The sequence below is a fragment of the Poecilia mexicana genome, unplaced genomic scaffold, assembly GCF_051168715.1.
Source record: "Poecilia mexicana isolate PSO_F unplaced genomic scaffold, ASM5116871v1 scaffold_18, whole genome shotgun sequence".
NCBI lineage: Eukaryota > Metazoa > Chordata > Actinopteri > Cyprinodontiformes > Poeciliidae > Poecilia > Poecilia mexicana.
In genome coordinates this window covers 6,371,871-6,396,367 of record NW_028263387.1, presented here as the reverse complement: position 1 = coordinate 6,396,367, position 24,497 = coordinate 6,371,871, and the positions used below count along the sequence as shown (strand labels likewise).

General features: G+C 38.0%; 1 protein-coding gene across 5 annotated transcripts; it reads left to right on the top strand.

Annotated features, from left to right (window-relative positions):
• Positions 1-6,614: 6,614 nt before the first annotated feature.
• Positions 6,615-21,942, top strand: LOC106912832 (uncharacterized). 5 transcript variants are annotated; one of them, XM_088016118.1, is made up of 33 exons: positions 6,615-6,804; positions 6,987-7,052; positions 8,237-8,302; positions 9,766-9,807; positions 10,183-10,218; positions 10,310-10,363; positions 10,447-11,313; positions 11,389-11,490; positions 11,587-11,709; positions 12,120-12,179; positions 12,798-12,857; positions 12,968-13,003; positions 13,087-13,149; positions 13,224-13,274; positions 13,352-13,420; positions 13,508-13,573; positions 13,657-13,746; positions 13,870-13,929; positions 14,043-14,096; positions 14,186-14,251; positions 14,328-14,381; positions 14,478-14,534; positions 15,418-15,465; positions 15,549-15,644; positions 15,859-15,921; positions 16,014-16,106; positions 16,199-16,243; positions 16,341-16,397; positions 17,958-18,029; positions 19,018-19,057; positions 19,141-19,198; positions 19,672-20,017; positions 20,138-21,942. In XM_088016118.1, exons 1-33 carry the CDS (start codon positions 6,784-6,786, stop codon positions 20,540-20,542), a joined length of 3,486 nt encoding a protein of 1,161 aa, XP_087872244.1. In that variant the 5' UTR covers positions 6,615-6,783; the 3' UTR covers positions 20,543-21,942. The 5 variants fall into 5 exon arrangements, with proteins under 5 accessions (XP_087872244.1, XP_087872243.1, XP_087872245.1 ...); XM_088016117.1 differs by having other exon boundaries at positions 6,616-6,804; positions 16,011-16,106; XM_088016119.1 differs by lacking the exon at positions 9,766-9,807 and having other exon boundaries at positions 6,616-6,804; positions 16,011-16,106.
• The last annotated feature ends 2,555 nt before the right edge of the window (positions 21,943-24,497 follow it).

The window sequence follows — 24,497 nt, the reverse complement described above, 5'->3', positions numbered from 1 at the left end:
GTAATGCGACCTGTATCCGATCTTTTCATGGCAGTGTGAACAGCACAGGTCGGATTCTTTTTCGAATGTGTCCCATATCCGACACGTATCCGATTCAAATGCGACCTAACGTCCAGGTCGCATTCATCCGAACTGAACGTCACTGGGTGCGTTCATACTGCAGCCTGAAGTGACTCAATTCCGATTTTTTGGCAATTCCGATTTTTTTGCCGGGGCCGTTCACACTGCCAGTAAATGCGACCTGTATGCGTTCTACAGTGTGAACGGGCAAATAACCTGAAAGTGTCCCGCATGCGCAGTAGAGGGCGCAATAGCGTCAGCGTTCTAAGTGTTCTGCCAACCGCCATAAAAAGAAGTGCTTAGTGTTTGCGGAAGTAAACATGGAAGCTAACGGTGGAGCTTAGCTTACATATTTCAAGTTGTTGTCCGGCCGGAGCAGCATATTAACAACTTAATCCTCATATAATCCGTCATGGTTATTGTTTTTCTTCCCACTTGCGCGTATCAGGACGCATAATAGTGAGATTTGTTGAGAATCTGTGACGTTCAGTTCGGATGAACGCGACCTGGACGTTAGGTCGCATTTGAATCGGATACGTGTCGGATATGGGTCACATTCGAAAAAGAATCCGACCTGTGCTGTTCACACTGCCATGAAAAGATCGGATACAGGTTGCATTACTTCAAAAAAATCGGAATTGAGTCACTTCAGGCTGCAGTGTGAACGCACCCACTGATTCTCAACAAATCTCACTATTATGCGTCCTGATACGCGCAAGTGGGAAGAAAAACAACAACCATGACGGATTATATGAGGATTAAGTTGTTAATATGCTGCTCCGGCCGGACAACAACTTGAAATATGTAAGCTAAGCTCCACCGTTAGCCTCCATGTTTACTTCCGCAAACACTGAGCACTTCTTCTTTTTATGGCAGTTGGCAGAACACTTAGAACGCTGACGCTATTGCGCACTCTACTGCGCAGGTGGGACACTTTCAGGTCGTTTTCCCGTTTACACTGCAGAACGCATACAGGTTGCATTTACTGGCAGTGTGAACGGCCCCGGCAAAAAAATCGGAATTGCCAAAAAATTGGAATTGAGTCACTTCAGGCTGCAGTGTGAACGCACCCTAAGAAACCAGTAATTATGTCATGTTGAAGAGCTCCTGTGTGCTGAGTTTTAGCTTCATTGCTCACCTGCTGCCTGGACTCTCTGAAGATCCTCATTAAATCCTCAAAACTCAGTTGCTGCCTCACCTCTCTGTTTTTGGATCCGAACCTCAACAACCGCAAATCATAACACAATGTAAAGGGGCCAATTAACCGAAACTAACCAGCTTTTTTGATGGTGGGAGAAGCCAAAGCCCTTGGAGAGAACCCACATCTACACAGAGATATCATGGAAACTCGATGCAGAAACATCCAGTGGTGGAACAAACATGCATGAATGCATGCACTCTTTTTCAAATGAAATGTAGTGAGCCTAATTAAAAGAAATGAAGATGTTGCCTTTTTTTGATGGTGGGAGAAGCCAAAGCTCTTGGAGAGAACCCACATCTGGACATTGGAAACTCCATCCAGAGTTCCCGTGATACTCTGTGTGTAGTATCACAGTTCCACTTTGGTGGAACAAAGTTTGTGTATGCATCCATATACTGTTTGAAGGGAAATGTAGGGAATGTGAAAGAAGCTAATATGTTGCCTTTTTTTTGTAATTGGGAGAAGGCAAAGCACTAGGAGAGAACCCAAATCTGCATAGGAATATTGTGGAAAGTCCATGCAGAAACATCCAGTGGTGGAACAAATGTGCATGAATGCATGCACTCTTTTTTAAATGAAATGTAGTGAGCCTAATTAAAAGAAATGAAGATGTTGCCTTTTTTGATGGTGGGAGAAGCCAAAGCTCTTGGAGAGAACCCACATCTGCACATTGGAAACTCCATCCAGAGTTCCCGTGATACTCTGTGTGTAGTATCACAGTTCCACTTTGGTGGAACAAAGTTTGTCATGTATGCATCCTTATACTGTTTGAAGGGAAATGTAGGGAATGTGAAAGAAGCTAATATGTTGCTTTTTTGATGGTGGGAGAAGCCAAAGTACTTGGAGGGAACCCAATGTTTTTATCCCATAGGAATATTGTGGAAAGTCCATGCAGAAACAAAGTGTTGGAATTTTGAACCCTTGGTGAAAAGCACCAGGGCTGTGTTGTGTTTTGCAACCCCATCTTGTCATTTTGTTTGAACTGCTCTAAGGGGCAAAAGACATCGGTTCATGCCAGGTCGGATGCCAGGTCGGATTCTTCACTGAGATATTGGGTCATCTCAGTGGAGAGACAATCTTCCTCGTCAGTCTTTGCTGAGGAAAAAAGGAAGGTCATACTCCGAAGTTTGTCCTTGAGAGAAGTCTTGGTGTTTTTGCCATTTTGTTTGTTTGAAGATGTAGGTCTCTCACTTCTGTTGTCTGACAGAGTCCTTTCTGTGTGGTCTTGTTGTAAAACTTTTTGTTGGACTTTCTCAACGTGCTTCAGCAAAAAGCTGTTTTGCTGGGTCAGAATTTTCTTCTTGCCTTCTAACATCCTGTAGGTTTCTTTCAATACAACCGAATCCTTCAAAATCAAATTCAAGGCAACAACTTCTTCTAGAAGCTTTTCGTTGCTTTCCTCCAGTTGCTGAAGTTCTTCCTGTCTTGTGTTGTATTTTTCCTCCAAGACTTCTTGAGACTCCAGTTTCATTTTCAGATCATGAACTTGCCTTTTTAACTTCTGGTTTATCGAACGATCAGTCTTTATCTGTTTCTCCAGGTACTTACAATCATCTTCAAGACCTTGTGTGTTTTCTACTCTCATGGCGATTTGTTTGACTTCCTTAGGCAAAGTTTCATTCTCTTCCCGGATAGTGCCGGCTGTATTGAAAAGCTTGCAAACTTTGTCAAAAAGTTTGCCAACACTTTTACAAACTCTCTGCTTAAGAGTTTTGCATGGGACCACGAATCCTGAAATCTTTCCAAAGTCAAACATTTTCAGTTTAGTTTGATGAGCAACTAGTTTAGGCTAAAAGGTTTGCAGCAATTTCTGTAAGCAGAGACGATGCGGACTCCTTCAAAGTGAGGCAAAGGTAATCTTATGATAAAGTCAAGAGTTCCACCTCTGTGTCATCAAAGGAGTCTGTGACATCATTGTTGAAATCATTCTTTAGTCCTGTAGCCATGCCAACATGATGACCTGACAACATTCTGACACGCCGGGCCGCCTCAGAAACTGTTAGTGATGTGTGATAAACTGTTGATAAAATAAAACTCCTTTGGTCTTAATATCATTTCAGTAACAACTATTTATTGCCATGTAAAAAAAAAAGCCATTCAGAACTGAAGGGAGCCATGGCAACGTACAATAGCAGAGAATGAAATAGGTTGTTCTCAAAATAGATATTTGTGAAGATTATTAACGATTGGAGGCTTAATATTGAGTCCCCTTTAAATAACATGAACACTGTCTGTTTTTAATGTGTTCTTTTTTTTAATTCCATCATTTTGATATAAAATAAAAAAGATGAGGGAAATGAATACTGATAGCCATCAGAAAGAAATGATGCATATTAAGCTAACAAAAATAATATAACCTTCAATTTGATCATTTTTGGTGGTTATAACACATAAAGGCCATAAAATACGAGTACAAAATTTTGTTTTTAAATACATACAAATGAATGCTTTAAAAACAATTATTTTTAAAATGATTAATTTTATTATTATGTACTTTAAACACAAAATGCAATAAGTTGTTAATGATGTTAAGCATTTTTAAGATGATTTCATAAATTTTCAAACAAGACACAGTTTGAAACTAGAACCACCACGATCAACAGGGCACTGAGTCAGGCTGTCGCCAGGATCCAGACTTTAGTCTTTCACTGGTGGTAATCAGGATAGACAAAGAATCAAAAATGTGAAACAACAATGACTTGACAATTGCAGCACCGTGCTTTGCCTGTGTGACTCCGAACGTAGACTTTCTGGAATTTATGTTGTTCTTCTGGGGTTTTTTCACATGACATAAAATCACCAGATCAAGCTCAGTAAACATCTCAGCATGTCCTGGCAAATTAGTTTTTCCCCAGACAGGAATAAGTGGTTTTAACATGAGATTTAGTTCTGTTTTCTTGGCAATGTGCTTACTTGATACGTCAAAACAGAAATTTGTGTGTTGCTTTTCTTAGAGCCCCTTATTTCAAAATCAGGACTGAAGAATGCATAATCACCTCTATGTCATTGTGAACAATTAGAATCGGGCCAAAGCATAAGCAAATAGTGACTCAATTCTTTGACTTTGCGAAGAAACAAAACCAGTGACGGTTACAAAAACGTCTCCGTCTACAGCAGCAAAGCAATGAAAATGAACACAGTGCCACCATGTGGACATTATCAGTGTCTCTATTTTGTACAATCGGAAATGTCACTTAGTTTGTCCTGGAACAATAATGGTCGTGATTCAGTGGTTCTTTGTCCGAGTACCATATGTGGCACTTGGGCTGCCACTAGTGGTACTTCCAGCCAATATCTGTCTTAATTATTAGCAAGAAAAATTAATAACTGTGGTGATTAACACCAATAGCTAAAACGTTGGTTTTGTTCAAACAAATTAATCTTTGCTGTAAGAAGGAACTGCTGGAAAAATAAAGAAGTTGAGAAAATTTCAACAACTCCCATTTCAACAAATTTCAACAATCAAAACCACTGGGTGTGTATGTATAATGACAAAATCATAAATAAAAATCAGTCAGCAAAAGGACACCATCATAACATTCATCTATAAGACAGTAAATAGATTATGACATCTAAAAAAATACAGGACAAGATGCGTCTGTATATTACATAAAATGTTTCCTTTTGCAATAAAGAAATTAGTCTTTTCTGGTCAGACAATGTTATTGATTTTAATTGACCAAGCAGATGAATTATGTATGCACATATGATGTAACATTGAAAATAAATATTTTCTTTTTACTGCGGCTATTACAAAATTGTCTATGCAAAGGCAGACATACTGGATATTCAGATCAAAGTTGGTGAGAATCTTTTTGTGTTTTGCACTCCAAACTTCTGTGAACTTTGCTGGAATGTTGTTTCCCATCGTTCCTGTTGAGTCATTGTTTGAAAAAAAAAATGTCAAGAAGGTGGTGTTTGGAAAACGTGACATTTAGATGCGATGCTTGTTATGAAAAACGTTTGTGAACCACTAAATACAGAATATGCCTGGCAAAAGGTTTTAGATATTTCACCATAACCCACATCTTCTGCTAGATGTTTCCAGTTGTAAGAGTTTGAGTGACGCAAAGATGCCACAAAGTGATTCTTTTGACGTAGAGCTGGGAAATCTCCTGCATCATTGTTATTTAGCAAAATGTCTTAAGCTTCTAAAAGTTTGGGAGGGACCGTGGGAACTAAAACAATTCAAGCAATGACATCATCTGTCAGCAGCGAGCTTCAGGATAACACACCCGGACCACTCCATCCGGTTCAGCGGGGAGAGGACGACCGGTCTGTCCGCTTCGAGGAGGCTGCGCTTCGGATGAAAGGTAAACCGCAGCGTGCTGCCGTCAGCCTACAGCAGCATTGAAAGCGGAAGCAACCCAGATCCGTATTTCAAAATAATGTACTATCTGAACGAATACTTTCGGATGCATATTTTTAGTGATGCAAATGTTGTGTTGGGGAAAAAAAAAACTTGTGTTTATTTGTGTCTTAACATAAAAAGTATTTAATTTCACAAAATACTTTTCATGTAGTGCATGTGGCTTGATAAGCAGATTTGTGGCCTCACTCATAAGTGAAAGAGTTGCCTTTAACTTATTTGTATTACCTTAACTAATGCTTTTGTATTTATGATTTTTGCTGGGCCAGACAACAGGAAGGACCCAAATATTGAATTATTATTATTATTATTATTATTATTATTATTATTATTATTATTACATGTTTTTGTAGACATTGTATTTATATAAATATAAGTCTATAAGAGGTTAATTATAATATTTTTGGATTTTTCTGAATCAATAATACTGAAGTATCTAAAAATTCTAATGTTATAGTACTTTTTTTTTTACAACATGTATCCACCGTCTAGGGGTTGTACAACCACCCGTGCATTAATACCTGTTCATGTATAGACCTGAATATTAACGTTCTGTAAGCTTCAATAGTAAAATTTTTCTTCTATGGATAGGGCACATAAACTGTGTCCATCTGGAAAAGCCACCTAAAAAGTATCTATTATCATTTTAATGTGTTTCAGTTATGAGAAACCATACACATTGTTTGGAGTCAAATTCAACCACTAAATATTTTGTACTTCACATTGAACCTTGACAGTTCATTAACAAAGCTAATATGTGTTAGCCAAATATCTTCTCAACAATGCCTCGTTTCATGATTTATAATAAATTGTGGCAAGTATGACGTTTTATTCCGTCATACTTTTCAGCAAAACAAACCTAGTTAACAGTAAATATATTTCCTGTTAAAACGAAACCGTATTTTTAGGCTGAGGAAATTCGAGAAGAATTTTATTTTGAAAAACCTAGCAACCGGAAGTTTAATTGCTTCGTACATCCACCCTGGAGCAGGTACTTCCAGCAGAGAGGCAATTAAAAACCAAAGCGGTGCGGAAGGCAGTGATGTGTGTTAATACGAGAGGATTCTGTTTTTTCGTGGAATAACGCACAACTGTGGGAAAATATTATGTTCTAGGAACAAAAATATTGTGTTAAAATAACTTCAGGAAGAACATGAGAGGAGAAACGGCTATGGTAAGTTTTCTTTTTCTTTTTTTTAATTAAAATATCTATTGGGAAAGAGAAAAAATAGGCTGTGTTACTGGTAAACTGATTCATATTTGTGAAAAGCTTAGCTTCTTTAGGAAAACGGGCATTTTTCACTTACATTTAATTTGTAATTGTGCTTTTTTGTTTTATTAAAAAAATCAATAAAGGAAAATGGTGTTGAAGTGGTTGAACATGGAGGAGCAGCAGCACCAACTTCACTCGGGAGTCGACCTGTGAGTCTTGTTTTCTGCTACAAATATGGTTTTATGTGTAAAATGTTTGTTGGTTCCAAAGTATGACATTAAGTAATTCCACCGTTTTCTAAAATATTGTATTTTACCTGCATCATATTTTGGAAAATACGGCGCAGGGAAAACTTTAATTTTCAGATGGGCACTGCTGATTTATTTATTTTTTTCCCTTGCACTGGTAGCGCTCTAGATATCATTGTCTGTATCATTTCTCCTGACAAGCAAACTGTAATGCCAAACCAAGATTGTCATGGCAACTGTTTTGAATTCCTTCTGCATTGAAAACAATGCTTCTAATCTCTGACATCAGCAATGAAAGCAAGTTCCTCTGTAAAATAGCAGGTGTATTGAATATTAAAGTTTCTGAATTTACTACGTTATGACTGTACATATGAACAGATGTCTCATTTATTTGCATAGAACAGAATTCTCCATGTTGTAGAGTATTATATTTTTGGTTCATGGTTGGATAATTACATGTTTCTTTGCATTTTGGAATAAGTAGGTTGTAGAATGATGTCTGCATTTCCAAACTTTCTCTATCCCATTGTCTAAAAGAGACTGAAATCACAGACTTGGCGTTGCAGAAATATCACCAGTCAATTCACTGTGAACTTTAGTTGATTTCTTCTTTAAATTCCCCTGTAAATATGCTAAAGACAACAACAGCAATTCAGTGTAAGATGCTTGAATGCAGTCTTCTGTTTACGAGAGTTTGGGTATTTTCATGTCACAGTTTCAGTTCTGCAGTCTAGTTTTTCAGGTTCTTGATGTTCGTTTTGTTTTTAGCATTGTTTCCGTTCTGTTTTAGAGCATGCCAAATCACAAGCCGGTCGAACTATGTTTGGAAACGAACATTTATATAAACGTGAAAAATTAATTAATCGTTTAAAAATCCTAGAGTCAGATTTACTATTATTATTATTATTATTATTTTGATACTTTATCTTTACTCCTCTTCATTTTTTTGAAGGGGGGGGGGAACTTGGAAAAGCTGGCAGTGTTTCAAATACTGATTTTCTGATCTTTGCTGATATTTATGTTTGCAAGTTGAATCGTAAAAATAACCAATTTGTACACCCTTACCATAGTTTAACATGTCTGATTTAATCAGGAGGGAAGCTAAATGTATGCATTATTAGTGAAGCAATGGTTTGTCTCTGCAGAATGTTGCAACTCTACAAAATATGCTGAAAATGGCTTCTCGTGGCTCCCCTAATCATCACTACAATGTAAGTGGTTGCACAAATATACAATCAAAATTGGAATTACTGAGGTGCATGTGAACTTTGTTGACTTAGAAACTTAAAAACTGAGAAACATTTCAGCTTCTTTAGCTTTAAACAACAATTAGCAGCAAAGTTCTCTCTTTCTATAATCATGAGCCAAGAGGATAAACGCCTCCAGATATATCAGAATCAGTCTTCATACTTTGGAAATGGTTGACATTTTAGTCTTTGTATGGTAGGTTTGTGCTCAGAAAGCGTGAAAACCTGTGAGCTGCATTTTAACATTTTCAGGTCAAAGGTTAAATGTTATTATGAATTACAAAACTTTTACAAGAAGTGTAGTTTAAAATGGCCTGAGGGATTTAACCTGTTTGTCTTGGGTTTTGAAAAGTGACACCTGAACACATTTTGGAACATTTTTTTGGACAAACCAGGTTAAAGTGTTGATGTTTGGCTATAATGCACTGAAACTGTAGTGTGATGATGGAGAACTGATAATTTTGGCTTAATTTGCACGGTAAGAGGAGGTGAAATAAAATGTATTTTATTTTTCTTCTTTAGAGTAGTCAGGGAGGTGTAGTGACCCACTGACAGCTCACATCTCAAGTAAACTGAGGAAGGAATCCCTTAGTTTCAAGAAAAAACCTCATTTAAGTGTCCAGAAATAAACTTTTTGGTGATCTTAAATGAAAATCTCCTGTTCTTCTTGAAGCTAAACAGGTTGTTAAATAATGATAGGAACTCAGTTTCTTTGGCTAAGAACAAAAGTATACAAAACAAAGAAAACTACAACATTATTATAAAAAAGTATAAGAAATACTTAAAACTAAATTAATCCTCCATAGATGGTAAAACACAAGTGGTTACATGCTGGGATTTGGAGTTTAAGACAGCTCTGTGGAAGTGTTGAATTCACGTATCTGAAATTAAAATAAACCAAACTGTAATGTGGCCTTAAACATGCCAATCACAGGTCTTAAATTTGGTTGGTAACTAGCTGCTAATACACCCTTGCTAGCTAGTTGGCTAATTTTGTTATTCGTCTACCCTCGGTGAATACAGATGTGTCACCAAATGGCTGGAAGACGTAGTTTTTTTTTTTTTTTGCCAGTGGCTCACTTTTGTTGCCAGCCCTTACAAGCTAGCAGGATCCCCCAATCATCCTCTTTATTCATAGTTTTGTTTCTGTTTGAAATTTGTCTTGCTGAAACCTGCAGATACCCTGATATCTTTACTGTCTGGGGTGTTGTTTCCTTTGAATACCAGAAAAAGGATGTCGACAAATCAGAAGCTACTGTGGAGATTTTTAGAGTAGTTCAAGCAGGAAGAAGTTTTTAAAAAAGAAATGACCTCCATCAGGTGCTGCTACATTCCACGTTTTCATCACGCAACAAAAGCAGCAGGCTTGACTTTCCTTTCTTCCCACCCATGGATGTTTGTTGATATCTGTAACTTTTGCTCCACAGAGAGGTGAGTGGTCAGATATGGACAACCAGCACTTTGAACAGGTGAGATAAAAAAAAGTTGATCCCTGGATGTGCTTATCCTTGATAATGTTGCAGTTTAAGCACCATAAGTAGCTGTTTTAGATCAATAGAACGGCTGAGGATAATGACCTGGTATGGAACTGGTTGATTTGTGCTCCTGTTTGGTTTTGCTATCTACCTAGAAGTTTTTTGTCTTTAAAGCTTCAGTTGTAGGTGTGTCTCTGTCACATTGTTGTCTGACTAGAAAGTTCTGTTCAGTAACATCATTCTTGTTGTGATTGCGTGCAAATTGACTAGACACTTAAACACTTAGACACACTAGGCACTGGTTCCTGTCACGGTTTAAATTGATGATTCATGATGCAAAAGCAGGACTCAGTTTTTGTCATTTTTCAGAATGAAGTCCAAGAAGACTTTCCGTCAAGCCTTCAGGTTTGTTTTTGAATGACTGTTTCTCGCAGCTGTGCAGCTTTAACTAGGTTTTATTTATTTATTAATATTGAATTCTTGTTACTCCAAATAGAATGGAAACTCTGCATATTTGATCAAAGAGAACCCTTTTTATCCATATTACAAGGTATGTATGTTACAGATCTCTGCTTATTGATAACATTGACTTTTACTGAACACATCCCAAATGAAGTTGTGTTCTGCCATTAGGAATCAACTAGCAACACTAATGGAATGGAGGCTTCAGTACAAGCAGACGATTCCATCTCTGTACCCACTATGAAATTCCTAGGCTCACCTCAGGAACTTGGTTATGGAATTAAAGCCACGGAAAATGGAGCTATGTTGTCTGAACATCTTAACGTGCCTCAGAGGTACGACCCTAAGGACGAGCTCTTCAGACTGTCCTCTCTGAGGCTCAATGACACTGCCAATGGGGATTTTCATGATTTGGTTCAAACACAAAAGTTCTCTAAACCCATACAGATAAATGGCTCAGACATTGTAACAGATGATGTGAATGCTTTGTTTGGCTCATCTAACAAAGGGAAAGATTTGAGCCGCTCTCCACAAGCCGTGGCACCAAACCCATTTTATAAAACTTTGGCCTCAGAAGCAGATTTGTTCTCAAGGAACGGTGAGGACCTCTTCCAAGTGAATGACACCCAAGACAATGCCTCCAGCACAGACGATAACAAGTCTTTTAAGGAAGGGTTTGACGTATTTTCATTGCCTACAAATCCGGTGGATCCATTCCCAAGTCCGCTCCCAAGGAATTTATTCAACGTTCCCAGTTTGGATGATCCTTTTGGTCCAACTCCCTCCAAGACAATGTCCTCTTCTCCTTTAACCAATCGCCCATCTGAGTTCAAGTTAGACACACCAGAGTCAACAGGTCTAGTAAAGAAAACTCCACCAAAAGTTCCTCCAGCTGTTCCACGAAAGCCTCAGATCAAACCAAGAGATCTTTTGACGACGCCTCAGGGAAGCAAAGAGGAATTTCTTGAGCCAACCTCCTTCAGCCAGGCCAGCAGTTTGTCCTCCTCGCCCAGCATTTCTCCAGCTGACATCACTCACGTATGTAACTCTTATTCCAAACGACAAGACTAAACACTTTAAGGTTTCTATAAAGTCATTTCATACGTTGTACAGGTGCAAACTTTCAAACGGCCACCGAGACCCGTTCCTCGAACTCGACGCCCCAAAGCAGAGAAGCCACCAGCACCAGAGAGACCTCCACCCCCAGCACACTCTGTAAGCCTCAAAAACGCAGATGATTTTCTGATGTTGAACTCCATCAATGAGGACACTTGTGACTGTATAAACTCCTTGTCTCCTCTAAACTCTTAGACTAAACTGGAACCAGAAGTACCTGAAGCACACACTGCTGAGCCAGAACTGCCAAAACCTCCACCTAAACCAGTCCTCAAACCTCTTCCTAAACCAGTCCTTCCCCACAAACCAAAGAAACCGGTATGAAGTGTGATTTGTAATGTGGTGTTCAAATGGGATGTCCCTATTGTTAGACGGACATAGAATCTGTATTTTCTGTTTTTATATAGAGAAAGAACTGCAAAACCAAAATTGAAGAGAAAACCAGCAATCTACATCTCTGCATATAATTTATGACTAATGTCTGCCTAACTCTGGGACTGTTTTTTTTTTTCTTTCTCATAGTGAATGGAGTTTTTAGTGTATATTGTAACTTCTTTCATAAACCAGTGGCAGACTTGTCAATCATGTCTGGGCAATAGAAATGTAGCCATGCAAAGTTATCTTCTGCTTCTTATTGATATTTAATTTGAGTGCTCATCTCATTGTTTTTTTTTTTACACCACATAGAAAATTGCTCAACATGGATGTTTAATATATTTGTTTTACAGGAGAGCAAACCATTGGAACCTGAGAACTTTGTGTTTGAGGATGTCCTCCTGATTGGACAGGTGAGTTTCACCTAGAAAAATGTTTCCAACTGTAAAGCTGAAATTTTCAGTCTGTTAAATGTTGTGCAGATTTTGATCAGAATGAAAGATATGATGCTCTGTCTAGATTGGAAAATTTTAATCTCATGTTTGAGACACGCTTGATACCTGGGTTTGGGGGTCAGAGGTCAGTAGGGTGACGGTACAACAGAAAAAGCAAAAAAAGTTAAAAGCCAGATTTATTCTTAGTAAGTTTTTGTGCCAAGGGTTAAAGTCTGAACTATGTGCATGATAAATGTGAGTATGCCCTTAAAACCTGAATGTTTTACGAGCATACTCACATGTTTTTTAATCACTCTCCTGTGCTGTAATGCAATGAAAGCCTCTTTTGACATTTAAAAAAGCATCATAACTTTTGTGACATAATCAGTTTCTAATTGTTTGGGCCGATCTTTGACATCTCCACCGTGTCGGTCACAGAATCAAATCAGAGGCTGTATGAATGTGACCATAGAGCTTTTTCCAACCAGAAAAAAATCTGATGGCAATGAATAAATAAATCGCTTTGAAAGAAATATGTGCTGATCTGTTTTATGAAGTTGAAGCAAAATGTAAACATTTTTCCCCTCTAAAAATCAGGAACACTGTGTGGAGGATTGGCCTGAAGACAGTCCTGAGCTGGATCCAGATTTTAAACCAGTAAGAAAACAAATCTAAATCTTTTTCTTTATTTGTCTTTTACAACAGGGTCAAATTTAATTCCTTGAAACTTTGAATTTTAACTTGTTCTTCTGTCTGACTTCTCAAAGTCTGGAACATTTAAGCTACGAAGAGAGTCGATGAAGGTCAGTCAGTTCAGTTTCCTCTGTTAAACTTTGCTGATTTTTAAGTCATAGAAAATCAGCTGAAGACTGCTGCCTGTTTTTAGGCCAAGATGGAGTCAGATGGAGGAAGCAGTGAAGATCCTGATGGTACCTTTGGTTACGTTAAGGTAGAACCTCTCCTCCTTCCTGCATGTTCTCCTGCTCTACCTGCAGCTTCAGCTAAACTCTGAACATTTTCCAGAAAAAGGACAGGAAACTGCGAATGTCACTGCTGTCCAGAAGAAGCTCAAAGGTAAATCTGATCTAATAAAGGAATGTTTAATTGTTTTGCCTTGTTTTACTAAAATTGTAACAACATTGACAATGCAGGACAAGTATTCGGATGATTCCATGGAGGGAAAGGGCAACACGCTGCCCAGCCGACGAAAAACTCCCAAGGTAGAGATCGTCACATGTTGTAAAACCAGCAGTTGTTGTTTTATACTAGCAGGTCTTTATGCAGGTTATTTGGCTTTTGTTTTGCAGGAGTTTGGTTCCAATGACTATATTTCTACAGGAGATGATGAAGATGATTATAGTTTGGACTATAAAGTATGTTTTGTTTTCCAACAGTGTAAAGTCTGGCTATAAATACGGTTGACAAATTTATCTTATAACATACTTAATGCCTCTAGAAAAAATCTACAAAGGCCAAAGTCAGTCACCTGTTTCGGAGAGCCTCCGATGCTTCCTCTACGTACAACGACAAGCATTCACCTTCAAAGGTAGCTTAAAGAAGATTGCAGGAGATTTTCTAAGAGATTTAACTCCAGCTTTCCTTACAATTCTTCTTTAAAAGCAAAGTGATGTTTGAATGTATGAGGGAGTTCTTGAATCCTCTCCAACAGGACGGTGACCATAAGAAAAGCAGCAAGAGGCAAAACACCATTGTACGTCGACAGTTGGCGGTAAGCAACCTCCATTCTTCAAGTTAAATGTGGAAAAGCAGCAGGTCAGGTTTTCAACCCAACATGGATTCATATTTAAATGTATTAATGTATAAACTTGAACTATTTCTCAGGACTCAGTGTTGGACGAAGATTATGAAGATGGGGAGAAAGGTGGCCATCGGCAGGTTGTTAGATTTTTCCCTCGTTACTCAGAAACACATTTCTGATCACATGAAAATAGAACCTATTCTAAACCTAACCTGTTTTCCTCCAGAGGAGGAATAGCAAGGTGAAAATCAAGTTTGTGGCACAAAGAGGATTTGCCATATCATTAGAAAAGGTAAACATCTGATACTTCTCAAATTAAAACAAAATGGAAAAACCCCACCTCATTTCAACTTCTTTGTTTTCAACAGCCACACGATGAACCAAAAGGAGCTCATGGTTATACATCTCGCAAGGGCTCAAAGGTACGACAGGGACTTGTGGCTGGTTAACTGTTTGTGAATGCCATGTTTATGGAATGAGGATATCTGAACATGTTTGGGATGTTTTCACCCTCACAGGACAAATCTGTTGAAGAATTTGGAGCGCATGGCTACACACCTCGTGACAAGCTCCAGGTAGAGATCTATTTCAGTTTCAACAACAACAACCTGCACAAACTGTATCTGATACGACTGTAGATAGGATGCTGACTTGAGACAGCATAGTTTGATACAGTTAGTCAGTTTTCCACAGTTTACAGTTCTTGCAGTGCGTTGCAAAAGTATTCATGCACCCTGAGCTGCTTCACATCCCTTCTTAAGACTTTCACTAACTTTAGTGTAGTAAATAATTATAGTCAAGCCTCCTGACTGCCTACAGAAGTGACCTGATTGGTCAGTAGAGTTCACCTGTTTAAGGCAGTCCAGCTGTTCTGCAGCGGCTTTACAGGTTTGTTAGTGAACATTAGTGAACAGCAGAATGTGGACCAAGCAACACCACAGAGGAGTTGGGAAGAGACGAGTCAATAAAACAAACATCATCTTATCTGAGTTCATGGAAAAGCGTCAAGGAGGCGCCAGAAGACGTTCCATCTACAGTCCACCTGAAGCCGTGTTAGGAACACAACATGAACTCTAGTCAGAAGAGACTAAAATTAATATTCTCCACCTATGTTCTGTGCGGTGGGAAAACATATCTGTCACTGTTGTGTGTTCTTGATGGTGTTGAGCAATGAAGGAAAAACATGTAGACCCCCAGTGTAAGCCACCAATCCCAATAGCTTGTAAAACAAGTGCGGGCAAACGTTTACAATAGCCCTGGCAAAAGAGCTGGAACATGTGACTTGTGGTGAAGATGTCTAAAACACCTTTTTGTGTGTGAGATTATGATTTTGAATGTCAGAATCACCAATAACCATGTTATCAGTTATTTCCACTTATAGTAGCTTTTCTGATAATTTTCCACCCTTATTATTCTGCATAGTGTATTATTCTAACATCCCTATGCTGTTTTGTTCAGGATGATGATTTTGAGGAGATGGAAGCCCTCAGTCTTCACTCTGCTAAGGTAATACATCTCTTTATCAACTAAATAACATTCAGTGTTTTCACTGACAGGCTACATAATCAGACTGTTAATGTGCCAATCAGGCTGTTATCATGGATGATGAACAGCAGAAGTCTCATCGTTACTCACCAAGTCTGCAGGGGGATGACGATGTCGAATTGAGCAAAGAACGCAAACATGTAACTTTCTGCCTTTTTTCATGAAACTACAAACTGCATAAAATTCATCACAATAAGCTTATATTAGCAACTGTTCTTTTTTTTTAAGTCTTTGGGAAATACAACTTAATGCACGCTTATTATTATTATTGTTTTAACTGAAATGCTTATCTCCTTAGTAGCTATTAGTATTTTTTCACTATAAAGTACAAAAACATCTTCTTGTTTCTGGCAGAAAAAGTCCAAATATAAGATTCATCTGCCCCACAAATCGAAGGCATCACACGGACTGAAAGAGGTAGGTGGAGTTTAAATGTTTAATGGTTAACACACAAACATACAAATAAAAATTATTAATGTAAATGTATTACTGGTGTTTATTGTCAGAAGGGCTCCACTGACGACGAAATGACAGAAAAAGATATGAAGTCTCATGAAGAGGAGTATGATGAAGATCCAGATGAGATTGGAATGCTCAAACTGGTATTCTTTGTTCTTTTAGACTCCAGTGTGTTTTTTTTAATTATTTTTTGTATGTGAAAATGCCTTTGACACACTTATTTTCTTTCCAATAGAAAAAGCCATTTAAGTTTAAAGTTTCCAAAAAACACAAGCACCAGGTAAGTGTGTTTGGTCCACTCTTACCACACCAGAGGAATCTTGACTCGTTGATCGATGACGTGTGCAACATTCTCAGACTGAACCTTCTCTCATCAGAGCAAAAAGAACCAATCAGAAGCCCCACCTGTTGAGCACCTCTCTGAGGCTGCTAAGGTAAGTTTGCAACTTTTCAACCTGGAAACTGTTAAAGTGCTGATGGAAAACTTCTGATAGCGATTCCTCAATTATATCGATTCAAACTGTCTCATCAGAGCTAGAATGGAGTTTGAAATGGCTTAGAGAGCCAAGTTATTAGTAAGGTATGTCTAAGATTCTCAGTCAGTAGATCCCAACTTTTCTCATACCAAGGTAGATACGGCCATGTCTCTGTGTCTGAAATTGTTCTGTACTCCCTCTATTTTCTACTTATTGGTTGGTTTTTAAAAGCCAGTTGGTTGCGTACAGTTGCAAGCAAATGCTATGCTTTCCAGATTTTATTTGAAATAAAATGTAATAAAGCATATACCATTTCCCCACCACATCACAATTGTGCTTTGCTGTGGGTTGGTCTGCAGAAGGGGGTCTGCAACCACTTTGCAACTTTTTGCCATTACTCCAACTAAAGACATTTAGATCTACGAACATCACAAAGTCAAAATTTGTAATATCTATTATAGGAATTGTGTGGTCTATTTATTTATTTTAAACACAATTTTTTTTTTTTTTTTTTTTTTAGGTTTTAAATCAAAGAAAAATATAAGAGAGGATCAGGACATTTTCTTCTATATGGGATGTTGATGTTTGTAAAGAATTATGTAAACAGAAAACATGAACTTAGCTTCCAATGAAATAATGATTGTTTTTTAAAGTCTGAAGTTTAATGCGGGATTTATTCCATGCCAAAAAATTGCTAAAATCTCTATTTTTAATATCTGCATTTAAAAAAAAGTACATAAAAATGCCTAAAATCTCTATTTGTAATGTCTGCATTTAAATAAATATACATTTTTAAAAATAGCTAAAAACTCTATTTTGATATTTATATTTAAGAACAACAAGAAATTAAAATGTCTAAAATCTCTATTTTTGATATCTACATTAAAAAAATATGACAAAAATCTACATTTTACAAAAGTTGTTGCTTCTCCACCATTTCCAGCCAAACCAAGAGTGGAAGCTCCAGTTCAGACTCCTGTTATACACCATTAAATGCATTGAAATTTATTGTGGAAAATCCCAGTGCTTTTGCAACACTGTACTTTTATCTTTACTTTATCTTTCCTTCCTTAGCATTCACTATCATGTGATGGCTGTGCAGTTCAGATAATCTTTTGTCAGTCAGGCAGAAGGACACCATGAAGGACTTCCTGTGTATTTCATTTGAAATGCATTTAAATTGAAAGTTACCAGAAATTGGGGGAAAAAATGAATACAGTACAGTGGTTACATAATCAAGCTTTAGCCACAATGCAGGTTTGATTGATTAAGCCCTCATGTTAGCAAACTATACTCTGAAATCGTCTCATGCTGTTGTTTCAGTCTGTTAGCTTTCTTTCCTCAATTGGACCTTGACATATCCTTGTAGCATGTTACCCGACCGGTTCAGCTGCATACTGCCTTCTCTGACACTCCTACTGCTGTGTATGAAGGCCTACTGTGCTGCCTTGAATGACTTAAAATGGTAACGCATGCTGCAAACACTTGCTGATTAACTCGTCTTCTTCCCTCATTCAGGCAGAATGGGAGGCTGCTCAGATGGACGAACAAGCTGCAGCCAGTGAAGAGGAGGATGAGGAGGAAGACGGGGTCAGTTTCTTTGGTTCTGCAAAAATTCTGGATCCTTTTTATTTACGGACTCTCTGTTTTTATAGGGACAGCATTATTTAATGTAAAGTTTTATGTAGGCTTGATGACAAACATTTCCGGATGATAAATTGCCCCAGAGGTTGTTACGATAAACAATGATATTGTTGTTTTGAGGCAATTTTCAAGATGTCAGTAATGGTACAATAAGGCAAGAAAACATTCTCATAGATCAATAAACTTAAAATTCTAATGGATATTTAACACTGGATGCCGAACACATTTTAAATGTTCAAAATGTATAAACAAAACTACAGAAACAACAATTAAGATGAAGTATGAAGTCTTTGTAAACGAAATTGTGCTTCCAAAAAAGAGCCAGTTGAGACAAAAGCATCAGACAGAAAACTTTCATCATCCAGTTTTAGTAGAAACAGAGAGAAAAGAGAAAAATGATAAATCATTGAAAATGAGTTCATTTTAACTTATTTGTGATTAATTTTTTTATCACAAAGTTATTGCCACAGGCCTAGTTGTCTGACAAACTATTTTCCCATTACAGATGCTTCCTGTTTTTAGGAGATGAAGATAACCTGTGTAAATATAATAAGCATTTGATTTCATTTAGTTAAAAAAAAATTATCCAAGCTGACCTGTGTCTGTGTAATAAACCAGTCACCCAATTAGGTAAATTCTAAATTGGCTGTGACTAGTCTTATTTTTGGTGAAATGTTCCTACATTTCAAAAGCAACATGCTAGGTTCTTTGTAAAGGAATTCAAAAATAGATCATACCTGTCAAGTCTCCTGCTTTGGCCAGGAAACGACCATATTTTACACCTTTCTCCCGGCGTACTCCCGTCTAAGTATTTTCCTGTAAATTTCCCATGTTAGATTAATGATGTCTGGAGGGCAAGATAGAAGAAATGTATATGCTCCTCTGAAGAAAGGTCAGATATATGTTTGACTACTTTTTGTATCTTTGTCTTTAGGACACGGACAGTTTATTGGAGTGGTGGTACACAGTAGAAAGTAAGTCAACATCCAAACCAATTTAAAATCAAGTGAACTGATGAGTGGTACTGGATTTGTATTCACCCGTTTGTGCGTTTCAGAATGGGACGAACTGCCATCGGATGAAGAGGATGCAGCCGTCAAAGAGGATGAGTCAAAGTGCGACCATTTGTTTTTACCAGTAGTAATTCTTGGTCAACTCACTGTTTTGCAATACGTTTTGACTTTATTACTTGTATAGCACCAGTTCACAACAGCCGCGGGTTATCAAAAGACACATACACTCCGAACGATTCTGGTTATCAATGCAGTCAAGTTCAGTTTATTATTCAAATTAGATAATGAGTAATTGGGTAAAAGGATCAATTTATAAGGAGGATTATAAGTTTGAGTACCACAGAAGCTAGTGGAGAACTTAATTATGCTGTTCGCAAAGTACCCAATGCTCAGCACTCTACGCAGCCATGCATTTCACTGGTTGAGTTGACCAACCAGTGAGTTGGTCTTTCTGCAGCAACACAGGTCACTGTAGATGCAGACAGTAGAACAAGCATCATCTTTACCAAAATAATTTTGTTTTATTGAGCAAATTACTAAGAACTAGCTCTTCTAAAATCTTGCTATGATTGCAGGTCATTCACCGTCTTGGCAGACAAGGTCGAACGCGGCCTGCGTCTCTTCAACAAGGTGTTCACCGAGCAGGCCGAGGTCCTGTGGGAGTCCATCATCTCGCTCCACGCCCTCGCCGACGACATCAACGAGTTCCATCACAAAGCCAAGATCGCTGGGATCAGCGGGGGCACCACCACCGCAGTGGGCACTGTGGCGGCCATCACTGGTCTGGCTCTGGCTCCCGTGACCTTCGGAGCGTCCCTGATAGTCACTGCTGTGGGCGTGGGGGTGGCAACGGCCGGTGGGATCACCTCTGCCTCTGCAGCCATCTCTGATAACGTCAACAACAAGAACGAACGCAAAAAGGTAATGCAGATTTTTGATGCAGTGAGATGTGATGGCAGCCGCAGAGGCTGCACGTCTTGATCACTGTTACTTTTTCTTCTGTGTGAAATCACTAATTTAACGTTCTCTGTCCTTAATCAGATCGAGAGTCTGCTGCAGGAGTACGAAGAGCGAATGCTGGAGATCTCGAACATCCTCCACTTTGTCAATAAGGGCTTGTCCAAGCTGCGCGGCCACCCTTTCCTCAGGTCTGGCACACAGCACTATTCCCAAGACTGGGAAATCCGCAAAGCGGTCCAGATGATCAGTATTGTGGATTCGCCTGTTATGCGAGCAACAGAGATGACTGATGACGCCGTGGGCTCCCTGCAAGGACTCTTCAAAGGTATGGACAAGTACTTCGTGAACGAAACCAGAGAGCTGAAGAAAGGCTGCAGGAAGGAGATTGTGTCCGTTATAAGACAAGTGGCAAACGTGCTGAATGACTGCATCGTGGGGCTGAACGCCATCAGAGAGGATCTGCAGGATGCTACTGGAAATATGTGAACAACCTTCATGATCACACTGATCATGGCTCCCCACTGACATCTCCTGGCTGAAACTAAGAACTGCTCTTCCATGTTGCATCAGTCTTGGAAAATATTCCACCTCTGTTAAACTCATGAAGATATTTTTGGCATTGTGGCTGAGAAATGAGTTTTTTCCAGGTTTTTAGACGGCAGATTAATTTTGTACTTGCACAGTAAAACACAGATAAGTTCCTTTATTAATTAACCCTTTTGCATCAAAGTTTTTTTCCTATTTAAAATTCACAGTTAGAATTGAGTCAGTTTGGAAATAGTTTATTCACTTTACTTTGAAATAGTTTATCAAAGACTTTGACAAAAGTCTTTGAAGAGATAAGGTTTAAAAATGTTTAACAGTTAATGAATCTAGTGAACCAAAGTGATAATTGTCAGATTTTGGCAGAATGTTTTACAGGTCATAGACCCTTGTACTGTAAGTGAGACTTTTAATCTTAAGTTGTAAAAAAGAATCTTGTTTTCATAATCAGGTGTCAATAGATAGATTTATTGTTATAACTTAAATCGGTTTGTTCAAAATATAGCTCATGTTTTGCTACGAGGGAGTTAGTTTGGTTTATTCAGAAGCTTGAACACATTTTAATACTTTTCATTTTTCCTGAAAGAGCTGTCTGGAATGAATGCAGAGCATGTTGCATGACAAACTGAAGTTTTTTCTGCTTGGCATTTTATTATCCATATTGAATCATTCAGCTGCTATTTTACCCCTAACCACCCTTAACCATAGGCATTCTTAACATTTGACTTATCCAGCTTTGATAGGCCACTGTCATTGCATTGCTGAGGCATTTGTTCATTTATTTGCATTTTAACATGAAATGAATCTAACTGTAAAGGTTTTTAATTGTTCTATTTTACTATATTCAATATGTCCTGGTTAACCCAAGAATAAAATGTAAAAATGACCTATTGACACATTTTCACCTGGAGGCAAAGTATGTTTTTTTTTTTTTTTTTTCAGTTGAGAAATATTAAACTATAAGATGTAACCTATAGATTGTCCAAAGTGCCAGTATAACATTATGTACAAAAGTGTAAACTTGATATAATTTCCAAAAACACACACTAACATCGTGCTTGTATGGTTTGATTACTACCAGCACATCTTCCAGTTTAGATTAAAAATGGGTTGAAACATCCATCTTAACACCATCTTTGAAATTCAACTGGTGGAATGATTGCTTTAGTCATGTGAAAAATGTTTTTAATAGACTCAAGTGCATGTCATGCCTATGTGTAGACTTGAACGTTTTTACATTTCATGATAGAACCATAGACTTCATTCTAGTTTATTAGAATTAAATGCAGATGTATAATTCTGAAATGGAGGAACAATTAAATAGTCAACTCTGAATATTTTAATTTTGAGTTGTGTGGATGCTTTCAATCTCCTTTAAAATCCAGTGCAACTTTTAGAAAGTACTTACAAAATGGAGCCAATCTGTGTGTAATTAAATCTCTCAGCTGCTTGGCGAAGATGTGTGAAAGAAGTAATTGTTTTATGGAAACACCTTCCCCATGTTGAGAGTTGGGGGTGGCAGCATCATGCTCTGGGGGCTTTTTGTATTTTTTCCTGCAAATTAAAGTTGGTCACAGGTGATAGGGAAAAATGGCTGAAAACACACACACACACACACACACACACAAAACCAGGACAATCCTGCAAGAAAACATGTTCTGAAGCTGCAAGACTTAGGGCTAGCATCTAGTGGAAAATTAGCTTAACACCAGAGCTAAAACGGGATTGTTTTAGAGAAATTATTTTATTGCAAAGAACAATAAGCAAAAACCTCCTAGATGCGCAAAGACTGGCAGTTCTCATTGGAGTATACAGTAATGGCAGATAAGGAAGCAAATAAACACCACTTTTGATATTTTTACTTTTTAATTCAAACTCTTTAACCTTTTCGTGGCACTTCACAACTATGCAGCACATGGCGATGGTGTTGCTCATCCTGACAAACGATAAAAGAGAAACCCACGCGGTAAACGATAAGCCACGCCCCCTACAGGTGATTCCCTTTAAAACCGCCGCGAGCTCTCCACAGCTGAGCGGGTGTGGTGACCCGCTCACAGTCAGCTTATTGTTTGTCGTCATGCAGCTAAAACTTGATGTTATACTTTCTTCAGTCTGTAATGTGACTCCTGTTTGGGTCCACCTCATTTTTTTTTTGGTCAAACCGGTTTGTCTCCTTTATGCTCGGCGAGGATGGAAAAGGAAGTGAAGAGCTGAGCTGGGCAAGTTCAACAACTGGTTCGTGTTGTTTTGCTGTAAGCCGGTTTTGTGAGAAATTCTGTTCCCCTGTGAAAATCTGTTCCCCCTGTGTCGGGAGCGCGCATTGCAGCCAGAGAAGTGGATTCGGCGGATCTGACCATTTTCACGGCGCTTCTGATCGATTTCTCGGTAAAAACTACTCATATAATCATGTCAATGTTGTAACTTTCAGTTTAATCGGCAGCCATCAAAATAAAAATACATACATAAATAAACGAGGTCTTGTGTGGAGGTCTTTTTACGCTGTTTTGTGTTATTTTAAACGCGAAGAGAATCGATCTTTTTTTTTTTCAGCTTTTGCCTCGTAAGCCTCACAAATAAAAGTCAGTCAACAAACACAGGTTTCCAACACGAAGTGTGCATTTATAATTTTTCATTTCTGATAAAGGAGGAGGGAAGCTGGCCGATAGCAGGGCACAAAAATAAAGACTTCCTGAAAAGATCAGAGTGTAAACTTTTTGGTCAATCCCGTTCTAATGTAAAATAAGGAAAATAAGGAAATGTCTAGTATGCGATCACACATAATTTTTGAGAATTTGGAAACAGTTACTTTTTATTTCCCAAAGTTATGGGGGGAGAAGAGGAGAGAATGGATATTTCACCAGCCTGATAAAATCTGTTCCCCCTCTATAAAATGGAAACAAAATAATTTACCTGCAAAGTCTTTTACTGTGTTGATTCCCCTCATCATCAACAAGAAATCCTGTGATTTTCATAACATTTGCTCTTTTTTTTTGCCAAAGTTAGGATGGGGGAACAAAATATTTTAACCACCTGATAAAATCTGTTCCCCCTAGATAAAATGGAAACAAATTAATTTACCTTCAAAGTCTTTTACTGTGTTAATTCCCCTTGCTGAGGATTTGACCTCTGTTGTTGGATTTTCTTAACTGATCACGATAGGGCTTCGGTCAGAAAGCAGGCTGGTTGGTCATCAGGGTGTTTAAATGGTTTACTGAAGAATTACTGACAGGACGGTGCAAATAAATTGAAGCAGTTTCTGAAAATACAATAATAATACAGATTCAAATTACCATTTAAAAATTAACATCAGTGAGCAAACAAACTTTAAATATCAGCAATAATTCCTTTCTAAAGCACTGTTTAAATTTGAATGATGCAGAACAGCACCTGGAATCAGTCTATTTCCAACTGCCCAAATCTCAAGACCAACAGCCAAATACAAAGATAGTTTCAACACTAAATTCCAACCATTAAGAGCAAAGCAGACATTCAAAAACACTTGTAACTAAATAAGTGCTGTCAGAAGTGACAACCAACATCCACCTATTCATGACACATGACTAACACCACAACTTGCATCTCAATGACTGCGGTAAACAACAAACAGATCAACTGAACGTCAAGAAGAAGAAATAAACGGAACAAACCTCATTCCAATAAAAGGAACCACTTCAAAATAAAAGCATAGACATGAGTCATTGAAGTACTTGAAGAATTAATAACACCCCCTATGATCAATAAGAAATCCTGCAAGCTTGAAAACATTTGCTCTTTCTTTCCCAAAGTTAGGGTAGGGGAACAAAATATTTTAGCTCTTTCAGCCACCTAAAATAATATGTTCCCCCTACATAAAATGGATATGTACAGTGAATTAATTTCTTTGTTACCTAAAATTTGA